At 45.8% G+C, this 22,841-nt stretch overlaps 1 protein-coding gene across 1 annotated transcript in view; it reads left to right on the top strand.

The window, feature by feature from the left end:
- The window catches only part of GALNT10 (polypeptide N-acetylgalactosaminyltransferase 10), a 194,249-nt gene that overhangs the window by 75,494 nt on the left and 95,914 nt on the right, over positions 1-22,841 (top strand). Inside the window, exons 2-3 of the mRNA XM_012653183.1 lie at positions 15,569-15,671; positions 18,523-18,661. Coding sequence (XP_012508637.1) covers positions 15,569-15,671; positions 18,523-18,661 — 242 coding nt within the window. The remainder of the gene's footprint in view (positions 1-15,568; positions 15,672-18,522; positions 18,662-22,841) is intronic.

Here is a 22,841-nt window from a genome sequence, read left to right as displayed (position 1 = left end):
AATTCTTATAGTTGCATGCCTTAGGTTTAAGTCTGTTATCCACCGTGAGTTGATTTTTGTGAGAGGTGAAAGGTGCAGATCTTGTTTCAGTCTTCTACGTGTGGCTAAAGGGAGGCAGATGTTATTTGGGTTATAAGAAATAAGGTGGGAGGACAGGATTCAAACAGTTCTATTTCTGCTTTGAGGCCTTAGGATGCAAACACAGAATGGAACTGCATCCTCTCAAAGATCACGTTTTTCTCTTCCTTCTTACCATAAACAATGCTGTGTAACAAACTCCCCCAAAGCTCTGTGACCTCAAACAGCAACCACATATTATTGCTTACAGAACTACACACCGGTTGGGTGGTTTCTCTGGCCTTGACTGTGCTTACTCAGGTGTGTCTGGTCAGCCAGGGCCGCACTGGGAGACTCTGCTGGTCTTGGCCAGAATGTCTTGTATCTCTGGGGCTTGGCTGTCTGTCAGCTGCTCTAGGATGGACTCGCTTCTTCCCCATGTCTTGTCTTCTAATTGCTTCTCCTCCTTCTGGCACAGTAGGCTGGGCTGTTCTCATAGAGGAGGCAGAGAACCAACAACATGGGCAAAAGAGTGCAAGTCTCTTGAGGCTTAGACTCAAACTGGCACATTGTCTCTTCTCCCTCATTCTTTTGGCTGAAGCAAGTCACGAAGCCAGGCAGGCCAGCTTCAAATGGTGGGGAAACAGGTTCTACCCTTGATGGGAGGTGTGCAGGCCCATTGCAAAGGGCCTGGACGTGGGGAGGGCTGGACAGCCAGGGCCACTTTTCCAATCAGTCAGCCACAGTCATCCTGAGAAATCTTCCTGAACTCTTTAGAATAAAAGAACTTCAAATGCATTGTTTCTTAATCGAAGCCAAGGTTTTGGAGAAATTTGCATGTGAGATACCATTTGAGAAATGTAACCATTAACCAGAGTTGTAAGAAGCCAGGCTTATAAAACAGTCTGCAATCTTCTTTGTGAACAGAAGACAAAAGAGGACTATTTCAGAGCAGCCTTTTGACCTTTGCTCATGCGGTTCCTCCACCAGCCTCTGTTATACTCACCCTTCATGGCCCAGCTCCAGTGCCCTGCAGAGCCATTCCCAGAACTGTTCTCCTGACAGGAGAACTTGTGGTTCCTCTCCTAGGTCCCAGTAGCAATTTTTGGAATGAAATGATCTCAAATCTGGTCTGCATCATAGACAGAAACCATTTCTTTTTTCTGAGAGTCACCGAAGTACCTAACCTAAGGCCAAAAAACAGTAGTCGCACAGTAAACATGTATTAGATGAATGGGTAAGATGACAGCTGCGTCAGAAGTTGATCCAAACTTTCCTTTAAAAAATGTTATATTATCATAAACTGGATTTCCCTCCTTCTGAGTTAGTGTGTCGGCTTGAAATCTTTGCGTACTTTCATATCAACATGCTTTTTATAAAACAACAAAACAAAACTGGATTGCATGTTGCTGAGGGGAGGAATCCTACTGTGTCCTCCCTCGTCAACCCTATCCTTATAAGGGTCAAAAAAAGTCCATGATGCGTCCCCTAGGATGTTAATCATTCTCTAGGGGTCAGGGGTAGATGGGTGGGGGGAACTTTTAGTCAAATAAACTTGTGAAATGCTGGATTAAACAAGGTTACCTTTCTTTTCTGTGAGACTTCATAGAGCCTTTAATATGTTAATATATATTGTGAATCACCGGAGGGGCATTAGAATATGTAAGGGTTGAAAACTGGAAGGACTGGCCTTTTTAGGGAGGAGGGGAGGAGAAAGGAGGTATACTTTTTTCTTATTGCGGTAAAATATGTATTACATAATAATTGTCTTTTTAACCATTTATAAGTGTACAATTCCGTGGCATTAAATTTGTTCACAGTGCTGTGTGACCATTATCACAATCTACACCCCAATTTTTTATCATTCCCCACAATAACAACTCCTTATAAACAATAGCTCCCCCTTTTCTCCTCCCTCCTTGATAACCTCTTGTCTGTCCCTGAAGTTGACTATTCTAGGTACCGCGTATAAGTGGAATCATATGGTATATGTCCTACTCTGTCAAGCTTATTTGCTATGCATAATGTTTTCAAGGTCCATCCATGTTGTAGTATACATCAAAATGCCATTCCTCTTTATGACTGCATAGCATTTATTGTATATTTATGCCACATCTTTTTCTACCTTTTTCTATTGACGGACACTTGAGTTCTTTCTGCTTTTTGTCTATTGTGAATAATGCTGCTATGAACGTTGGTATGCAAATGTCTGTTCGAGTCCCTGCTTTCAATTCTTTTAGATACATACCTAGGAGTGGAATTGCTGGGTCATATCGTAGTTCTACGCTTAATCTTTTGAGAAACTGCCAAAGTTTTCCAGAGCAGCTGCACCGTTTTGCATTCTCCCTAGCAATGCACAAGGGTTCCAGTTTCTCCACCCACATCCTCATCGACTCTTGTAATTTTCCACTTTTTAAATTTAAATTCCACTTTTTTAGCTATGCTGGTAGGTGTAAAATGGTATTTCATGGTAGTTTTGATTTGCATTGTGTATAGTGTAAGGTAAGGGTTGAGATTTATTTTTTGGCTTATTGTTAGCTCATCGTTTGGGCACTCTCTGTTGAAAAGATTATCCTTTACACATTGAGTTTTCTTAGAACCTTTGCTCGAAATTGGCTGACTGCATATGTGTGTAGAATTCCTGCTCCATTGACCACATGTCTGTCCTTACTCTAGTACCACACTGTCTTGGTCACTGTAATGCAGAATTGCCTCAAAATTAGGATGCATATGTCCTCCAACTTTGTTTCTCTTTAAAAAAAATTATTTTGGCTATTTTCTAGGTCCTTTGCATGTCAACTTCTATAAAGATTGCATTGAGTCTGTAGATCAATTTTGAGAGGGCTGACATTTTAATAATATTGAGTCTTCTGGCCTGTAAACATGGTATTTATCTCTCCATTTATTTAGATCTTTGATTTCTCTATCAGTGTTTTGTAGTTTTCAGTGTATAGGTCTTATACATTTTCTTAAATTTATCTCTTGAGTATTTAATATTTTTGACACCATTGTAAATGGTATTTTTATTTCAATTTCCAATGTTTCATTGCTAGTATTTAGAAATAAAATTAAGTTTTATGTGTCAACCTTGTTTCCTGTGACATTGCTAAACTCACTAGTTCTACTAGCTTTTTTGTAGATTCCTTAGCATTTCTTACATAGATAATCATGTCATGGGCAGATATTATTTTGATCACCATTCTACAAAGAATGGAGACCTAGGAAGACCAGGGGACCTGCCTAAGGTCCTACTCTTTGTAGATGCAGAGCCAGGAGTCTAAAACCTGGGTTTTCTGGGTCCTCCTTAAGCATCCTCTCCCTGACACCCAGCTGGCTTCCCAGTCTTTCAAGCCTCAAGAGAAGAAGCTTGTATCAGTTAAGATTAAATTTGGACCGGGCGCGGTGGCTCACGCCTGTAATCCTAGCACTCTGGGAGGCTGAGGCGGGCGGATTGTTTGAGCTCAGGAGTTCGAAACCAGCCTGAGCAAGAGCAAGACCCCGTCTCTACTAAAAATAGAAATAAATTAATCGGACAACTAAAAATACATAGAAAAAATTAGCCAGGCATGGTGGCGCATGCCTGTAGTCCCAGCTACTTGGGAGGCTGAGGCAGAAGGATCGCTTGAGCCCAGGAGTTTGAGGTTGCTGTGAGCTAGGCTGACACCACGGCACTCACTCTAGCCAGGGCAACAGAGTGAGACTCTGTCTGAAAAAAAAAGATTAAATTTGAGTGACTCCAACAAGATAGAAGTTTATTTTTCTCGTGCTTCAAAGTCTGGGTGTTTGCAGTCCAGGTCTGATATAACAGTTCTGCTCCATAAAGTCCTCAAGAACCTAGACTGCCTCCTGCTAATGGCTTCAGCCATCCCTAGGGCATGGACCTCCACCTCCTGGTCCATTATGGTGGCAGTTGCATTCCAGGCATCGAGATAGAGGAAGGGATGAAAAAGAGGGGCAAAGGGGCACATTAGCAAATTTTTTCCAGGTAGGTTTCATGAAGCTGTGTCTTAGTCCATTTTGTGTTACTATAACAGAACACCAGAGACTGGATAATTTATAAAGAAAAGAAATAGATTTGATCACAGTTCTGGAGGCCGGGAAGTCCAAGATTGAGGAGCCAACATGAGGTGAGGGCTTTCTTGCTGCGTCATAACGTGGCAGAAGGCATCACACGCATGAGAGAGCAGGCTGGGGACCAAGCTCATCCTTTGTAAGGACCCCACTCTCACAGTAACGAACCCACTCCTGCGATAATAGTGTTAATCCATTCACGAGGGCAGAGCCCTGGTGACCTAAGTGCCTCTTAAAGTTCCACTTCCCAACATTGTTGCACGGGGGACTAAGTTTCCAACACGTGAGCTTTGGGGGATGCACTCAAACCATAGCAGGGTGTCACACTACTCCTCCACTCACATCTTGGTCAGAACACCTAGCTGCAGGGATGTCAGGGAAATATCATCTTTATTCTGAGCAGTCATATTCCCAGCTAAAATTTTTATAACTGTGGAAGGAAAGGAGAACAGCTCCTAGGGGACATACAGCAATTTCTGCCACAAACCTTAGTCAGGAATTCAGAAAGGAAACAGAAGGAAGTCGGTGGAAGAGTTCAAAGCCTGTTGTATCTTTTAGAAATCATTTTAGGATCGGGTGAGCCAGCTCTCTTTAGAGCTTTTTAGCCCGGTTAGTTGACCTGAGCCATTTAGTCATAGGATAAAGTTAATCCCCCTTTGTGGTATTAAATCCTTGTGACTATATTAGACATGTCTAATCCCTGGGTGACCTTTCCTTCATCTAGAAAAGATAAAACAAAAGGTGTCTCCACTCATTCATCCATTCAGCAAATACTGATCTCTCCTACCCTCATGGAGCTCATGATTTAGGGAGAGTCGGACAGTAATCAGATGATCACCCAAATGAACAAGAAAATCATAAAGAAGCACTGAGGATGCTGTAAGGGCACACATCAGGGGCTGTCATCTGGTCAGAGGGGTCAGGGAAGCTTGCCTGAAGGTTTGGATTCATTCCTGTAAGAGTGTCTGCTTTCAGAGCAGCGTGGTGTATTCTAGGAAAACTACCCCGTGTGCTGTGTTGTGGCTGCATCTCATGTATCCTGCCTGGGGCACCATATGTCGAAGAAATCATTATGTAAGAACCAGAATGCCAGAGTGAGAGGGAGGTGAGGGAGGTGAGGGGCTGGGTGCTGCCAAGGAGGCTCAGAGCCCTCTGTGGCCTCCACCAAAGAGGAGAAGGGTTCAGAGCCTCGAAGACAGCAGATGGAGGAGGTGAGGATCATCTTGGGCTCCTTCCTTGTGGGCCAGGGAGGAGCCCAAGGAGCTAATACCAGAAGGAATTTTCTAATAACTGCAGCCATCTGTATGAAGGAAGGGAATTTCCCGTCTCTTAAGTGCCCAAGTCAATCTCAGTGACCTTCCATGTTCTGTAGCAAAGAAAGGCTTCCTGGATCCAGTGGACCCTCCAGGGAGACAGCATCTCAGCTCCCACTCGGCAGCTAGATTCTGGGACCCTATGAGAAGTGGCACAAGAGAAGGTCTCAGCAGGTATGGATGAGGCGAGGACAGTACCAGAGGAGGGGACCACCATTGGTCACATGCTGCTCCCCCACCTAACTACCCCTCTATCCCTCTTGGGGGACCTTTGTAAGCAGCAGGCAACTGGTTAGCCAGCCTGAAGAGCTAAGATTGTGGAAATCCACCAGTGGATCATCGTCTACCAGGCATACTTGGGAATTCACTCCTGCAGCTTAAGGCAGGTGTGGCTGATGGGTCCTGTCCCCTGACCAGTGCTAACTGACTGCTAAGCGCCGCTTGGGGCACAGTGTTGGGAAAGAAAGAGCCCGGGATCTGCAAGGAAGTCTATTACAATAGGTTGGTGATGTCCGCCTTCACCTCGTGTGATTGTGATGAAAAAAATAAGTATATATAAAAATGCTTTGTAAGGTATAAAGTACTACCCAAATAATAACTAAGAATGGTAGCTACCATTTTTAGTGCTTCCTAAACACCAAACGCTGCTAAGAGTTATACTTGCTATATTTAATCGTTTAAACCTCACAATGACCTTTATGCCAGATACTATTAATTTCCCCCATTTTATACTTGGGGAACCAAGGCTTGGGAAAAATAGTGTAACTTGCCCAGGGTTGCAGAGCTAACAAGCAGAACTGTGGCACAAGCCTAGGTCTTTCTGACTACAGAGCAAGTGCTCTTATGCACTGTATTTTGCCATCTTCAAAATGTAGGGGATTATAATTATTACTGTTAATAGATAAACTACTCTATTACTTGGTGGCTTGTCCCCAAGGCCACAACTTGAGAACTAATAGAATGTATTTACAATCATTTTTCAGTCCCTGAAGAGTTGGAACTTGCCTTCTACCACGTTGGCCAGTTTTGCCTGCTTTTCCCTTGACCCACCCATAGCTGTGTGCAGAGCAGTATAATGGCCTGGGTTATGCCCACTCGCCAAGCCTCTGTGAGCACTTTCTGGAGGGTTTCCTGTGATTGATCACACATGAGCGAGACTGAGATTTTCAGGACCCCTTGTGAATTGCCCTTTTGGTGCCGAAGTATGATTCACCTCAGCAAGTTTTCCTTTCTCGAGAACTGGGTTTCTATTACAGAACCTTTCTAGAACACTGAGATCTGGAAGGGAAGGGGCAGATGCGTGCGGTAGGTACTATTAGCTGTGATGATTACACTCGTCGTGGTTGGCAGTTTGCAAACTACTTTCGTATTGATTTTTCTCTCCAAGCCTCAGTTTTGTCATCTACAAAGTGGATATAATGACAATAATAATATAGTCAAGGCTCATCTCATGAAACAGTTAGGCTAAAATAAACTCACCACTTATGGTGAAAATAACATAAAATCAGAATCACCCTTGACAATTGCCCATGGAATATGAAGACAAATCACCTCTCAAAAGTCCAGTTGAGGCAGTTTTTCCTCCAGCATGAAAACTGATCACTGTTTCTTTGGTTGAAGTAATCGCAGTGCCTTCTCAGGTGATGAAAATACTTACCTCCCAAGAGCAGGCTCGCGCTGCACCAGACTGCTCACACTGCTGGGTGCTCGAGAGAATGAGGGCCCCAGGGATGTCCTGTGGGTACAGGGCACACTGAGCATGAGGACAAGAGGATCACTGGCCGCCCCAGTTAGGGTTTCTCTCTCCTGCTTTGACTGGGTATCACTGAATTCCTGCCAGTGAAATAGACATATGATTCAATCGCATTAGAGCTGACTTTCTGCCTTGCTTTCTACGGACAGTATTGAAACTTGAAAGTAACGTGTGACGAAACGGACACCAGCCTAGGGGAGGGGAGAGCTGGGCTCAGATCCCAGCTGGGCTGCACCTGCATCTACGAGACCATGGGTATCCAGACCCTACAGACGAACTTCTCACCTGAGCGCTCAAGTTCTCAAACTGCACTTCTTGACTCAGACCCATAGGACCTCATGACCCTATTAAAAAAAAAAAATCTGTGTGTGCCTGTCCCCACTCTGCCTTCCTAGCCCAGGCTAGCACCATCTCTGCCTGCACCCTTGTGATAGCCTCCTCCCTGGCCTCCATCCTTCTTCTTGGCCTCCTAGTCGCTTTTTCATTTGGCTGCAAGAGAACTTCCCAAACGCAACCTGGTATTGCCCCCTTCTTTTTTTATGTAAAACACTTGCATTTCCAAATGCTCCTGGGGAAAAGACAAAATCCTTATCTCTGCCCACCTCCCACCCCCAGCAGACTTCCCCTCCTTCTCTGTGCACCACACACACTGCTCTTTCAGTCCCTCCTATGTTGCGTGTTTGTCCTGCCACATGTCCTTGCTTTCTCCTCTGTCTGGAATGCTCTGTTCTCTTTCTACCGAGTTAACTCCTAATTCAGTTTCCTCAGGGAAGCCTTGGTGACTGGATCAGATCTCTCTTGATCTGATCTGCAAGACAGGGACTCTCTTTGTCCCATGTACCTCTCTTTTATGCACCTGCCACTGTAGCTATTTTTATTTATTTGTGGTTCTGGATTAAAGTCTATATTTCCCCCCACCACGTACACTCCTATAAACTCTACGAGGGCAGGTCCCTTGTCTGTCCTCCTCGCCAGTGTATCCTCAGCGCCTCTCACAGAGCCTGGCTTGTGCTCGTACTCATTGTACATTGAAGTGGATGGATGGACGCACAGACAGACGCAAGGATGGGTGGATGGATGGCTGAGAGACGCAAATGAACTTTATCAAATTATCAGTCAGGGTGAGTTGTTTTTTTTTCCCCCAGTGATAAAACATTTAGGTACTTACTCTGAAGAAATTATTACAATTGTTCTTTTGGAATGGAAGGGAAAAGTTACTGAAGGTTCTGTTTGCCCTTTAGATAACAGACATTCCAAAAGATCTTGACTTTTTTTTTTTCCTGCTGTTTAAAAAGTCTTCTAATGAGCTTTCACACCTGAAGTAGCAAATGACCTTTTCTGGAGCTGGCTGTAAAAAACAAAGGGTGAGTTGGAGGGTGGTGTGGTTCTGCCCTTGGAAATGCAGGATCGGCCTCTTCAAACAATGGCTCCTGTCCGACCGTGCTCTTCTTAGGAAATGGGGCCCTGTGCAGATTTCAAATTCCAACATCCTGGTGTTGAGACAGCAGAGTTATTGGAGTGGGGAAAACTGACCCAGCCCGATTGCTGGTTGCAATAGCAGGCCTTGCCAAACGTGGGCCCCGCAAACTTAGTCTCCTGGTTGCTGAGTTGTTGCGTCTCCTTCCATTCATAAACAGTACCTTTCAGGTGTGATCGTTGGTCTTAATTAAAAAGTCTTTTAATGAGCTTTCACACCTGAAGTAGCAAATGACCTTTTCTAGAGCCGTTTATACAAAAAAAGGATGAAAGGTAGGTTTTCTCAAAATAGCGGCCCACTGGACAGGAGCTGAGGTTGGGCCAGCCTCACTGAAGTCGGACTCGTGGGGTCCGGAATGAGTGGTCCTCAACCTATGAACAGGGGACGTTTCCTCTGAATGAAAACAAAATCACCTTTCTCCCCACATGCCTCACAGGAAGACAATTCTGAGATTAATCGAGAGTGGATAGGTAGTATTAGAGCATTTTATTCTTGGAGCTCTACTGGAGCTTGTTCCTTGCTCGAAGTCCTTCTATCGCCCCCACCTGCCAAGCAGCTCCAATGTCAGGCCCTCCAGCTCTGGTCCAGACTTCATTTCTGTCTTGTTGCACGTGACTCTTTTGTGCAACTCACTCCGGCCAAAATAGACTCCTTGGCATTAAGTAAACGTGTCCCTCACACTCCACCCTCCATTTCTTGGCACGTGCTTTCCCTCTGCCGTCTTCCAGCCCCACCACCTCCACGGCTGCTGGTCAAAGTTTTACCCATTCTTTCAGGCTCCTGTCAAACACTCTGCTTCTGTAGGAATTCGTCCTTGATCATCGTAGGTAGAATTCAATTTTTGGCTCTTGTAAATACTTATAGAAGTTATCTGTACCACTTCTAAGGCACTGTGTTATAGTGTTGTGTGTGTTTTTCCCTTTCTTACATACTTGCCTCATATCCATACTGTCTGTTGAGGCCATGGACTATCTCGTGTATCTTTGTCTCTCCCAGAGTCCTCTGGACATAGTGGGCCCTCCATAATCATTTGTTGGGTGAAATGAATAAATAAAAATAATCCATCGTATGTCCTCAAAACTCATAAAGAAAGAACATTTATCCGATTGACCAAACTTCCTTGCTTAAAGTAACTTTATGTTTTTGGCTAAATTAAGCCCTTCTTGGGCCTCTCTGAAGTATAACCTTGAAGGTAACCTTGAAGTAAATGCTTTGCTGCATACATATGTGTGTGTGTGAGAGACAGAGAGAGAGCAAGAGAGAGAGAGTTATTAGAATAATCTACTTAGTAGATAAACAAATGTTTGGAATTATACAGTCATTTAAACCTCAAAGTAAAATCATTCCAGTGCTTTTGCAGGATTAGTTGAGAGGAAGGTGAGAAATCATCCCCAAAATTTCAGCAGAATCAGGTCTGTGATACAACCGCAGACGCTGGCTGAAGCAGATGACCTGCTCAGTTTTCCTTTCCGCGTTGCTACGAAGGAGCACACAGCCCTTCCATTGTTTTGAAGACACCAGCCAGCTCGGCCAGAGACCCAGTGTCCTGTCTGAGGAGGCTTTGCCAAGTTTGCAGTCTCCGGATTAGAGTATGCACTTCAACAAATCTTTCTCCTGGAGCAGAATGCAGTTGGCTTGCTTCACCACCATGCCTTCCTATCTCCAAAGGGTGCCAGGCACGCCTAAAGAGTGATTAAAAAAAGATTAAAATTCCATTTGTGTGTGTGAGTGTGTGGCTGTTTGAACACTAATCGATTCTTTTAGTGGAATGTTAAGTAAAAGCATGCAGATACCAGAAGCAGTTATTTAGAGCAGCCAGTGACAATCCATTTCCAATTTATTGTTTAATGTGATTTCCACATTAATTCTGCCAGTCTCCTCCACAAACTCTCCCTCACTTCTCTCGCCACGCTCCTTCTCAAGCCCTTTGCTTCCTGTAGCAAAAGGACATCTGGAAACTGAGGGGAAGAAAAGCAGCAGAAGAGGGTTGCTGAAGGAAAACAATCACAGCTTTTATAGACAAATCTTTGAGGCTACAGAATTAAAGAAACTTAAAATTACTTCTGGATTGAAAAATCCAGACGTGCTCTTTTACATAACATTAAGTGATTGCTATTGCATAAGAATTGCTGTCTTTTGAAAAGCATTGTTCCTGCCTTTCCTGTTGTTAAAGGTCTTGTGGCATTTGTTTCCATTGTACCATGCCCCCATTAACTAAGAACTTCTTTCTTTCCTTGAAGAACACCGAGTTTCCACATGGGCATATGACATCCTGTTAATGAGGAAACTCACTAAATCCTGTTATCAGCAAGAGCCAGTTGAATTGGATCAGGTGTTAAATAGGTTGCTTCTGCAGGACCCACAGTTATATTATGAGAATCCCATTTCCTCTCCTATTCCCCCAAAGATGGCCGTCGCAAACATTGGAACACACCTTGTTTTCATAAACTTTCTCCAAAAATAATGTGTTGGTAGTAGCTCTCCTTTACTGAGAGGACCTAACTTTGTCCCAGACACTGAGCTAAATACTTTGTATAGATGAGCTCAGTTAATCCTCCCAACTACCCAGGAGTAGATACCTTTATTCTGTTAGTTGGCCCTCAGTTAGGGAAACTGGGGTCTACCTACCCGGGAAGTGGAACCTAGGTTTTTCTAACTCTAGAACCAGAATGCTCTGAGTTATTAAACTGACTACCTGCCCCACTGATGAGTATTCATTCATTCGGCTGGGTATCGAGGGCCTGAGATGAGCCAGACACAGTGGCGAAATGCCCTCGCCTTCAGGAAGCTCAGGGTCTATACCGGGGAGAAAACAGCCAGATCTGGGTTGGTCCTGGGGGCTGAAAAGCTACAGGATTTGGGGCAAATCCATTCTACTCCGTTTGCCTCAGACTTCATATCTGTAAAATGAGGCCGCTGGATTTAGACAAATAGTTTTCCAACTTTATTATGAATCAGAATCACATGGAAAATGTGTTTTACAAAACACATCTTCCTGGATTCCTGTCTCAGTAGGTTCAGGGTGGGGTCCAGGAATTTGCGTCTCTAATCGGGGCCCAGGTACCCCAAGTACTACCTTTGAGAGAGGCTGATCTGACTGTAAACCTGTTGGTGCCTACACGAGATCTGTTGTCATCACACCTGTGAGGCCCACCTATTATTGGAAACTTTTTAAACCTATATAGTAAAATTTGAGTCCTGTATCTACATGATTTGGTGGGATGTCAATTTACAGTAGATCCTTAAAATTCTAAAGGAGTCAATATCCACAATCTGTGTAAATTATGACAGCGTTCAGGATATACTGTTCGTGATTGTCTTGGGTCATCCAAAAGTACCTTCTGGGCAAGTAGTGCCATCTCCATTTTCCAGCTGGGAAAATTCAGGTGCGTGTGACGCCTGTAGCTTGCGCAGAGTCAAAAAACTATCCCGAGAGTCAAAGGACATGGCTCGTATCCTCTTGCCTGCTGTGAGGCCTTGGTTGGGTAGCTCGGCCTGTTTGGACTTCAGTTTTCCCGTCTGTGAGATGAGGGGAGTTGGACTAATTGTCTCCGAGCAGCTGCTTAGCTCAGATGTGTGAGGGCTTGAGCAGCTGTGTGCTTAGACATGTAGAACTCCCTGTGTCAGCAAGCTCTGAAGTCTTCTTGGTTTAAGGAAGAAGTAAGGACTAATGAGACTACCTAAAACAGCGTAGACCATCTCTGTAGATCTTAGGAGGGAGGGAAGGAAGGAGGGATGTGCATCATTAAGGCAAAGGCAGTGGAGCTGGCTATGAAACGCCCAGGATTTTAGAATCTTAATCCTCAGTGCTGTCAGCTCAGCAATCCAGTGTTTCATTTTAAGAACAAGATTCAAGGAGTTTACTTCTGTGAGGTCAAGACTGTGAGGTTCATCCCTGTACCCCCTTCCCAGTGGCGTTGGAAGGCTTTCACAAACATGGGGGAAACAATACCCTTCGTGGACTCTTAGACTCTTGACATGTCCTTTAAAAGTTGCTTAACCCTTGCTACTCCAAGTGTCTTTTGTGGACTAGTAGCATCAGCGTCCCCTGGGACCTTGTTAGAAATGCTGGATCTCAGGCCCTATCCCAGACCTACTATACCAGAATTCTCTATCTTAGACCCCTCAATTATCTGGCAACTTCCATGACTGGCACTTTCTCTATTCTCAGGACCTCCGAGAACAAGATAACTCCTCCCATCCCCCCCACCACCAAGGCTTCTTTCTCCTAGTCCTCATACGACACAGTTTCTAATCTTCCCCATCCAGGTTACATTCCTGTGTCTCCCAGCATGTTGCAAACTCACTGGGACCGGACAAGTAACACAAATGAGAGACAAGAGGCAGATAAAATGCAGTAAGGAATGGTGGGGACTACGGCAAACTGGAGACACATGCCCCACCCAAACAGGGCAGCCTTACCCAGCTCAGCTGAGGGGCCAGGGGAACTCAGCCCAGATACTGACATATCTTCTGGGTTTTTAAGAGAAGCCAAAAGTCTTGATAAAACAATATGAAATCTCCCTGTTTTTTAAGCTAGGATTAAGAAAACAAAAACAAAACAAAACACACCTTGGAAGCTGCCAGACTGTGCTTGCCAGTGACCACATTTGGTCCACAGGCGTCAAAGAGCAGGCAGGATTATCATCTCCTTCCTTGGAGACCAGCAGTTCTCAACTTGAGCGTGTATCAGAATCTCTTTGGCGGCTTGTTAAAACACAAACTGCTGGGCGCCACCTCCAGAGTTTCTGCTTCAGGAGGTCTAGGGTGGGCCCAGGAATTTGCTTTTCTAACAAGTTCCCAGATGATGCCGATGCTGCTCGTTCAGAGGCAGCACTTTGAAGACCAGGACTTTAGTTTGTGTCTTCCGTTAAGCAGCCTCAGTTTACAGAGGCTTTTTTGTCCCAGCAGTGACCTGAAGTGATCAACCGAAGATTCCAATTCATGGGCAGAGGAAGAGGGAAAAGGAGTCGAGAGGGAGGGCTGGAGAAAGGAGAGCTAACCAGCCCCTGGCTAATCAACCCTGATGTCGCAGAAGCAGAATATAACCTTGGGCAGGTCCCTGGCCCACCCCAAGGCTTGGTTTTTGTGTCTGTGGTGTAGGGTAGTGGCCCTAGCTCAGCTTCCAAATGTATTTGTTTCCTTGTTTGGGAGATTCGGTCATCTGTTTTTAGCAGAACTTTTTTTCAAGTGAAATCCCATGTGGAACCCCAGTCTGTAAAACAGGCATTGCTGCTGTGCTGTAAGGAGGGGAGCAAACCCCTGCTGTGAGCCTTCCTTTTCCCAAGGCAGGGGCCTGAGGCCCCCCGCCTGTAAAACTGTAGCCTGAACTGATGAGATGCTTCTCTAAGGACCTCCCAGCTGAGCTTCTGTGATTTCCAAGAACTGTTGGCGGACACTTGGCCTTAGTTTTTGTAGTTTTCTTTCCCTCTCTGACCAAGACATCTAGCATGCCAACTTTGCAAGAATTGTCTTTTCCCAGTCCAGAGAGGTCTATGGGGGAGAGAGTGCAAAGGATTGCTATCATCACTAGAGCTGCTGCAAGGATATAGGGCTGTTCTGGCAAATCTGCTCTCATAAGGATCAACCAGAGACTTAATAAACAGGCATAGTGCTGATTTGACTCAGGTGGCTTCTTGTTAACACTAATGTCCAGCATGCCACACATCGGGGCCTTTGTAGTGAATTATATAGGCAATAGGACTATTGGATTCTGCCTGCCACGGTGGCAAGAACAAGTCTGCACGATTTTTAACGGGCAAGGTGATTCAGAAAGCATTTATGTGAACGCCGTGCGATGCAGTGTTACCTTGGGGAGGCTCCAAGCCTGGGGGCCAGGACTTTACACTTGACCGCTGGCATGGGGAAGTATCGGGCTCCCACTGATGACCCCAGACGTGGGAAAGCAGCCTCCTTTAATCAGGGGAACCGCTTCGTAACGGGCCCACCAGGATGGGCTCACCTTCCCAGACAGCTGTATATTCCTTTGTTTCTCTCAGCCATTGAATTGCTCGTTCACAGTCCTCTCCTATTTGCCAGATGTTCACCCTCTTTGCGACTGGTCCCTCAGAGCTGTAGAGGTGGCCACGACCCGCCTTTTACTCCTGCAGGTGGAGTCCTTCTTTTCAGGCCAAGCACAGCTCGGCCGTTCTCCACCCACACCTCGCCGTCCATGCCCGGGCCATTTGTCCCGCTTGCATCTGAAGTCCATGAAACGTTTTCCATTCCTTCCTGGTGGAACCGAACTCTGGCAGTGCATTCTCTGGGCCTCACCCTGTCCAGTATGTAGCCACAAGCCACGTGTGGCCGTTGAGCACTTGAAATGGGGTCTGAATGGAGGTGAACGCAAGTGTGAAGTATGCACTGGATTTCAAAGACTTGGTACAAAAAAAAAAAAAGAATGTAAAATACCTAAATAATTTTTTACATTGATTGCATGTTGAAATGATAATATTTTAGGTAGAGTATATTGGGTTAAATAAAATATTTTATTAACACTTCCCCTATTTTTTTTGCTTTTCTTAATGTGGATACTAGAAAATTCCAAGTTACATATGTGGCTCGCATTATATTTCTGCTGGGCGGCGCCACTTAGCACTGTCTTCTCCCTTGGGTGAAAAGAAAGTATCCATCTTTTTTCTCCTTGCTGGTGTGTGAGTCCCAAAGGATGGATGCCGTGCTCTGTCATCTCGCTGACCTCGGCTCACCTAGCTGGCACACGGCAGCACTCACAAAGGTACACTGAGGGCATGAATAAATGAACAAATGATGACGGATCATCGATACCAAATCAACTGATGCCAAAAGCTCCCTTAGGCAGCGTCACTTCTGGGTCTGTAGAACTGAACTTATTTCTCCTTTTCTCCCTTTTCACAGTTTTTATCTTTTTTTTTTAAGGGCTCACACAGTCGGCAAAAGAAGACATTTTTCGTAGGAGATGGGCAGAAGCTGAAGGACTGGCACGACAAGGAGGCCATCTGGAAGGACGCCCAGCGCGTAGGTACGGCGGGCAGGGTCCCCGACGGGCAGGCTCCGTGGAGGGCGTGTGCACGCATGCATGCGTGTGCGTGTGCCTCTGCGTGTGTGTGTTTAGCAGGGGGTGTCTGGACCTCTTGTCGCCTCCTTCCCTGGCTGCCACCAGCCCTTCCTGATCCTCAGGTGCCCCTCTTTGCCTGTCAGCTGACCCCTTTCTCCACCCCCATCACCAGATCTACTGCCTGCAAGGATTTGCCTGCTCCGTTATTGAGTGACAGGCAATGCATCCCCCATATAGGATATTTTACCACTCAAACAGGGGGCAATGATAACAAGAACACCATTTCTGGACACCTATGATATGTCCATTTTTTGGACACGCTCCACACTTGCAGATTTTCTCTGTGAAACCCCAAATCAACCTTTGTGGCCCATTTAACGATAAGGGACCTGCAGCTCCAAGAGGTGTGGTGATCTGCCTATAGTCACACAGTGGGAGAGAGGCAGACGTGGGGGTCAAGCCCAGATCTGGAGGGCAGACATGATCCCTACCCAGCACTGCAGCCGCGGGAGTGAACAGTGGCCTTCGCCTAAAGTTTTCTTTGGCTGATTAGCCTTCGGAATAGTCCCTGTCACACTGAGAGTTGGGAAGGGTTGGGGAAAGATGGTACACAAATTACGGCGGGATCATCTATAGAGACCCCAGACTAAGGAGTCAGGGGAGCAGCTCTGATGCCGCTTACCAGCCATCTGACCATCAGACGAAGTCCACACGCCCTGAGCCTCAGTTTCTCCATCTGTCAGTGGGGCTCGTGCTTCCTGCTTTGACCGGATATTGTTATGAGGGTGCCAAGTAAAGTGCTAAGTATGAAGTAGCTTTGCAATACTGGAAAGCAAGGTAGAAATATAAGGGATTGGTATTTTATTCATTTTTATCTCCATTAACGACACCAACCGCTATTGATTTTTTTTGTTTTAATTACATCACGACAAACCAGCTTACCACAAGACTCTGAAGAGAGTTGATACCATAACTTAACTGGTGGTCAGGGAAATCTGAAGACACGACATGCATTTTTCTGTATGCCAGTGATTTAAAATGGGGGGTGGTGGTGGGGGCGCTGCTGAAATTAAGAAAGAAAACCATATAGAAAGAGCTGATTTGCCAGACAGTTACACCGGAATTGTTAGAACGCTGGGCTAACCAGCAAGAAAAGAGTAACCAGCAGCGGAGACATTAAGAGTAACACTAACCAGCATTTGTCCAACTCTAACTGTGGGCCAGGCAGCTTTCCCTGCACAACTGCCTTCATCGTCCCATTGGACCTTCTTGTTCCAGTTAATACAAAGGGCAAAACCTGGGACTTAGACAGGCTGAAGGCAGCCCCAAGATGACATAGCTGGCGACTGGCAGGGCTGGCCTCCGAACTCTACTCTGCCCAATTGCAGAGCCTGAAGTCTGCATGGCTCCCCTGAACTGCCCTCCTGAAGCTTCCCTCTGTGAGCACAATGCTTCTGGTCTTCTTTTGCGGCTTGCTGCATTTGTGTCCCTTGCACAATCTGTCCTCGCTTCTAGTCAGCAGTGTCTTATCAGGGAGCATTACAAGTTATAGACAGTGGAGTCTGCCAGGGTCCCCAACCTCAAGTTCCTGCCGTTGCGGGTTTGGTGCTCGCTGCTCATTGGCCTCCTCATTTCTGCCCCCCTCCTCTCTTCCTGTGGTTAGCGCTGCCAACCCGCACCTGTCCCTAACACAGTCCTACCCCTCATCTGATTGGAGTAGCCACAGCCCTTGGGCTCCTCCTCTCAGCTTGCACCTTCCTGGCAAGCTGATGTTGTCAGCGTTTACTTTGCAAAGTAAATGAGTGTTGCTCAGACCACAAGCTCCAGAAGGTGAGGTGATATTTAATCAGCTGGTTTTATTGCTGTTTCTTCAGGATGTTTACCAACGGCAGATTCTTGAGCTAGTATTGCAGGGGTCGGTGTGGACCTTCCCACTCGCCATGCACACACCCTAGAAACCCACAGAATAATTTCCTGGAGCACCAGCAACTCTTCCCCCCAGATGGACTGTGCAGAGAGAGGAAAGCTAGCCCTTTATCCACCCAAATCCGTGACTCAAAGCAACATTTTTCAGGCAGTTCTAGCTTAGGGTAGGCAGATCTTAAAATTTGTTTGCTGGCTTTTAAAAAAAATCAAAGCTGAACTGTCATCCAGACCATAACAAATCATAATAAAATTCTTAAAATTTTTGTAAAAATTTAAAAATCAAAGCACCATTTATCATTTATGGCAATTTTGATTTACATATAAAGTTTGCCTTACCTAGAGAGAAATCATCTTTTCTCACATTTATGTAGTGTTTTATAGTTTACAAAGAGCTTTCATGTAGGCACCCTCTCTTTTGACTCTCTCAAACGTGCCGTGGGTATCAGAGGAGGAAGCGGATGAGACTTGCCCAAGGTTGATGAGCTCATAAACGGTGGTCCCGGCCTCCTGTCCAGGTGATTGGTCTCCGAGGGCAAAGATGTTTGGGGCTCCTGACCAAATGGAAGGAGCACAGACTTTGGAAGCCACACACCTGGTTTGATAACCTCTCTGAGTCTCCATGTGTCTTTCTAAGGAATGAGATCTCTCATGTCCACCCTACGGGGCTGCTGTGATTACATGAGCACAAAATCGATAAAGTGGATGAATAAATGCGTGTTCCCCTCCCCTCTTGGCACTCCCCATTGCAAAATCTGGAGCTACGCTCTGTGTCTAAGTGTCAAGTTTTATCTCTGTGGTTTAAGCATATTTTTCATCCTTCTCCCCCCACGCCACACACAGGGCCCCCATAGTTGTTATTAGCAACACTGAATTTGCTCTTTGCCTCTAGGAAATGGAGAACAAGGGAGACCTTACCCCATGACCGACGCTGAGAGAGTGGATCAGGCCTACCGAGAAAATGGATTTAACATCTACGTCAGTGATAAAATCTCCCTGAACCGTTCTCTCCCTGACATCCGGCACCCAAAGTGAGTGTAACATCTCGCAGATTCTGGGATCTAAGGATTTTGCCCCCGGCTCCTGTTGAGAATTAAGTAAAGTAACAGGCGCAGGGACCAGTGCTGGCGGAGACTCCCTCCTGTTCCACAGGCCTTTGTGCAAAGGATCGCAGTGTGGCAGGGCCGGGCAATGACACCGTGTCTCCCGGAGAGCCACCTCCTTCTTCTTTTCAGGGAGTTGGAACATGGCTTACAGGGAAGTTCAGACTCCAATTTAGACGACGATTATAGTAAATTTTTTTTTATGTTGCCAAGACTGTTGTCTCAAACTCCTGATTCCCCCGGCCTCAGCCTCCCAAGTAGCTGGTGCTATTGGTGTGTGCCATGCACCCACCTGGCTGCAGTGACTTTTTCAGCCTTCACTCTCTCCACTTTCTGTGTGTGATGTTTTTCTTTCTTTTTCTTTTTTTTTTAAATCTTTATTTTAGCTATCCTGTGTACTTATAAATTTGTGTCTTTGTCATAAACTATCTCAAATCACGTTGAGAGAGGACGTATCATAAACAATCGCAAAGATGATAATAATGGCAGCTAACACTCTTTGAGCAGGTAGTATGTGCCAAGCGCTTCATTTGTATCATCTAAGGTTGCTGTGAGGTAGGTCCAGGAATGATGCCCATTCTACAGATGAGAAAACTGCAGCTTAAACGAGAGTCATAACTCACTTAAGGCCATAAGGTGAGTAAGAAGCTGAGCTGGATCTTAGACTCCAATTCAACTAAAAACTATACTCTGGCCCTTAAGCTGTCTTGCCTCCCTAGACATTTTCAGCAAGGGTCATTGTGATGGTGATGATTTTCTAGTAGAGCTGTTCTTAAACTTGGTGTGCATTAGAATCACCTGGAAGGCTGTTAGAACACAGGATACTGAGTCTCCAAAGTTCCTGATTCAGTAGGTCTGGGTGGGGCCCAAGACCTTGCACTCCAAGTAGACGTTGGCACTGCTTGTTTTGGGACCATACTTTGAGAACCACTACAAGTAGAAGATTTCAAAATTGCTTCTACACAAAGGCAGGACTGAGTAGCATTGGAGCATAAAATGTTTTGCTCTGGGACTAAGAAAGTAGGGCCCAGGAAAAGAAAACAAAAACCAACACTTTTTGGGCGCTTAATGTATGCCAGGCATTGTTTCAACACAGTGGTTCTCAAAGTGTGGTTCTCAGACCGGCAAGATCAGCATCACCTAGGAATTTGCAAATTCTTGGACCCCAGCAACCAGGGTTTTAACAAGCCCTCCAGTCAATTCTGTTGCATGCTTGAGTTTGAGAACCACCGTTCTAGGCACTTTAAGTGTATTAACTCAGCCAAACCTTCCAAAGCCCCTAGGAGGTAGCTGCCATGATTATCACCATTTTACAGATGAGGAATTGAGGCACAGAAAAGTTAAGTAATTTGCATAAGATGACACAGCTGGAAAGAGACGGAGCTAGAATTGGAACCCGGGGAGTCTGGCTCTAGAATTCATGTTCTTAACCACTGAGCCTTATCTTTCTGCCTATAAGAACTCAGTCAGCAGAATTAAATGATAAAGATTTCATCTCAGTAACAGGTTTGGGGACTTACAAAATGCTTTCATCCCCTTCAGTGCCTCGACAACACTTTGAGGTTTGACATTATTATCATCATCTCTGCTTTGTGGATGAGGAAGCCACACCACTGGGAATCCTCAGCTGAAAGACGTGCTGTGCCCCAGGATTGGGCCCTTTTTCCCAAGGATTTCTTGGTGTGAGAGGGCAGAGCAGGGGCCTCAGTGTGCTTGTCTGCGGGGGTTTGCAATTTGTGTCACAGTCTACACTGTCGAGCCCCTCATTTTTTCATCTGAGAGTATAGTCCAGCCATCACAGACGTTACTGGATTCGGAACTGTGACCTGACTCTGAGGTTAAGAAACCCAATTTATGTGTTAAGCCCCTTGCAGAACTCAGAATTCTACACTAATTTTATCTTTCTGAGTGTAGGAAAGAAGTTCATTCGTTGTACTCTCACCTCGGCTGCTGTTCTTGTGGTACTATGGGTTCTCAACCCCAATGTGCCTGGGTGGTATTTGAAAAATACAAAGGCTGAGGCCCCACCCCAGACCACTGGAATCTGAACCTCTGAGGGCTGTTTTCTAAAATCTCCAAAAGCAATTCTCACATATAACCAGCGTTGAGAATCAATGGTGTGAAGCAAGGAATATTCTTGCAAGGAGAGGAGGCAGGCTGGGTGTGGTCACAGCTTTCATCCGTCCATTCATCTATGCATTCAGTAAATATATATGAATGGTCTTCCGTGTGTCAAGCCCGGTGCTCAAGAACAGGAACACAATGATTAATGAGCCATTATTGCGGCCCCAAAGGCACTCGCATTCTTGTACAAGGGGTGGGGACAGGTGGCATAGGCAGGTCATGTCACCACAGTCAAGAAGATCAATAATAGGGGGAGGCACAGGTGCTCTGGCACCACAGAGGATACTCCCAACCCTGTACCAGCCTTTGGGAGCTAGGAAGGCCTTCCCAAAGGGGTGCCATCTGCTGCATCCTAAAGGACCAGTTAGGGCCAGGCAGGTGATGGAGAGCAGGAAGGACACTGCAGGTAGAGAGCTGCCCGGCCAGGGGCCTCCAGGCGAGACGGCACACGTTCTCTGGCTTAGGACCTAGGAAGTGGGACCAGGGCGGGACCTGGCCCCTTTGTCTCCAGCAGCATAGTACTCTTTCTCAACAGCCCAGAAAAAGAAACATCTTAATCTAGGAGTCCTAGAATTCAGGGGAGTCTGCAAACTTGGATGAGAAAAACATTACATTTTTCTTTTCATTAACCTCTAGCTGAAATTTGCTGTTCCCTTCAGTTATGAAGGTGGGCAACAAGCTCTGTGATGTTGTCCCCCAAAGAAATCATTTACTTACACATCACTTTACAGACCTCTTGAAATGGCATGAACAATCATCACTACTTTGAAATTAAGGGGGTTTTTATAACTACTACTCAATCTTGTTGCTTCATTTTTTGTTGTTGTTATTGTTGTTTGAGATAAGAGTCTCACCATGTTGCCCACGTTAGTCTCGAACTCCTGGGCTCAAGTGATCCTCTCATCTCAATTTCCTGAGTAGCTGGACCTATAGGCACGTACCACCATGCCCAGCTTTGAATAAATTTTGATAACTGTATTTCAGTCTAACTGGTTTTCTTTACAGTCTGGTATATTTTATTTTATGCATTATGAGCATTACTCCATAGTTTTCCCCAGCCTGCAGAGGGGCCCTTGGCATCAAGGTGAAGAACACCTGTCACAGGTGGATAGGAATCAAGCTAAGGAGGCCCCAGGCACCTCTGTTACCAGCCCACCGAGCCAGCCAGCCAGCATTCGAGTTACTAACTGCAAAGGACGTCACGACAGCCAGCGCTCCCCTCGCCCACCTTTCTTAGAATCGCCAATTGTGGAAGCGGACTTTTCAGAAATAAGTTGACAGATGTCTTGAAGAGCTTTTCTTTTATTCCAGAGGGGAATCTTTCCCACAGTTTGACAGCAGAAATGTGTGAGTAAATTAGAGCAGTTGAGCCGCTCACTCCCTTCGGTTTCTTTTAGCTTAAACAACTTCTCCAGCAGGAGCTGAGGTTTATGTTTGCCTTTTATTCCTTCAAACTGAATTTTGGCAACAGCATGTCAAGAACAGGATTGAAGGGCTGTTTGTTTGTGCCAGCTGCCTTTGCTTCCACCAGAAGCTGTGCTGGGGAAACTCGCAGCCACAGAGAACGGAAGCGAGGCAGTTTGGCCCAGACTTGCTGGGCTTGCAAGTGGGAGGCGGCCAGCTGGCTCGGAGTGGACCTGCCCTCTGCACCTCCTGCCAAGTGAGCCTGAACAGAGCCTGGCTGGTGGGCTGGCCCACTTTCCCTACTCCCTGGGGAGCCCTGCTGGGCTGCTTGGCAACTAAACATGGAAGCCCTTTCAGAGCACAGGGCTGATGCAGGACAGAGGCTCAGTTGCTGAAGTGCCTGGGGTCTGTAGATTCTTGTGCAAACCCTGCTGCTTGGGTGGTCAGTTTCGCCCATGCAAAGGTTATCCACAATAGGAATGAAAGCAGTCTACAATTCTGACCTGCTTTCTCCCTTCCATGGGTTTAGTTTTAGTCATGAGTGAACCTGAATGGAATCTTTGTTGCAATAAAAGGCCCA

This window comes from Propithecus coquereli, unplaced genomic scaffold (genome assembly GCF_000956105.1).
Source record: "Propithecus coquereli isolate 6110/MARCELLA unplaced genomic scaffold, Pcoq_1.0 Scaffold419, whole genome shotgun sequence".
NCBI classification, from domain to species: Eukaryota; Metazoa; Chordata; class Mammalia; order Primates; family Indriidae; genus Propithecus; species Propithecus coquereli.
Note: the sequence above shows the minus strand (reverse complement) of the source record. Positions and strands in the feature narration are given on the sequence as shown.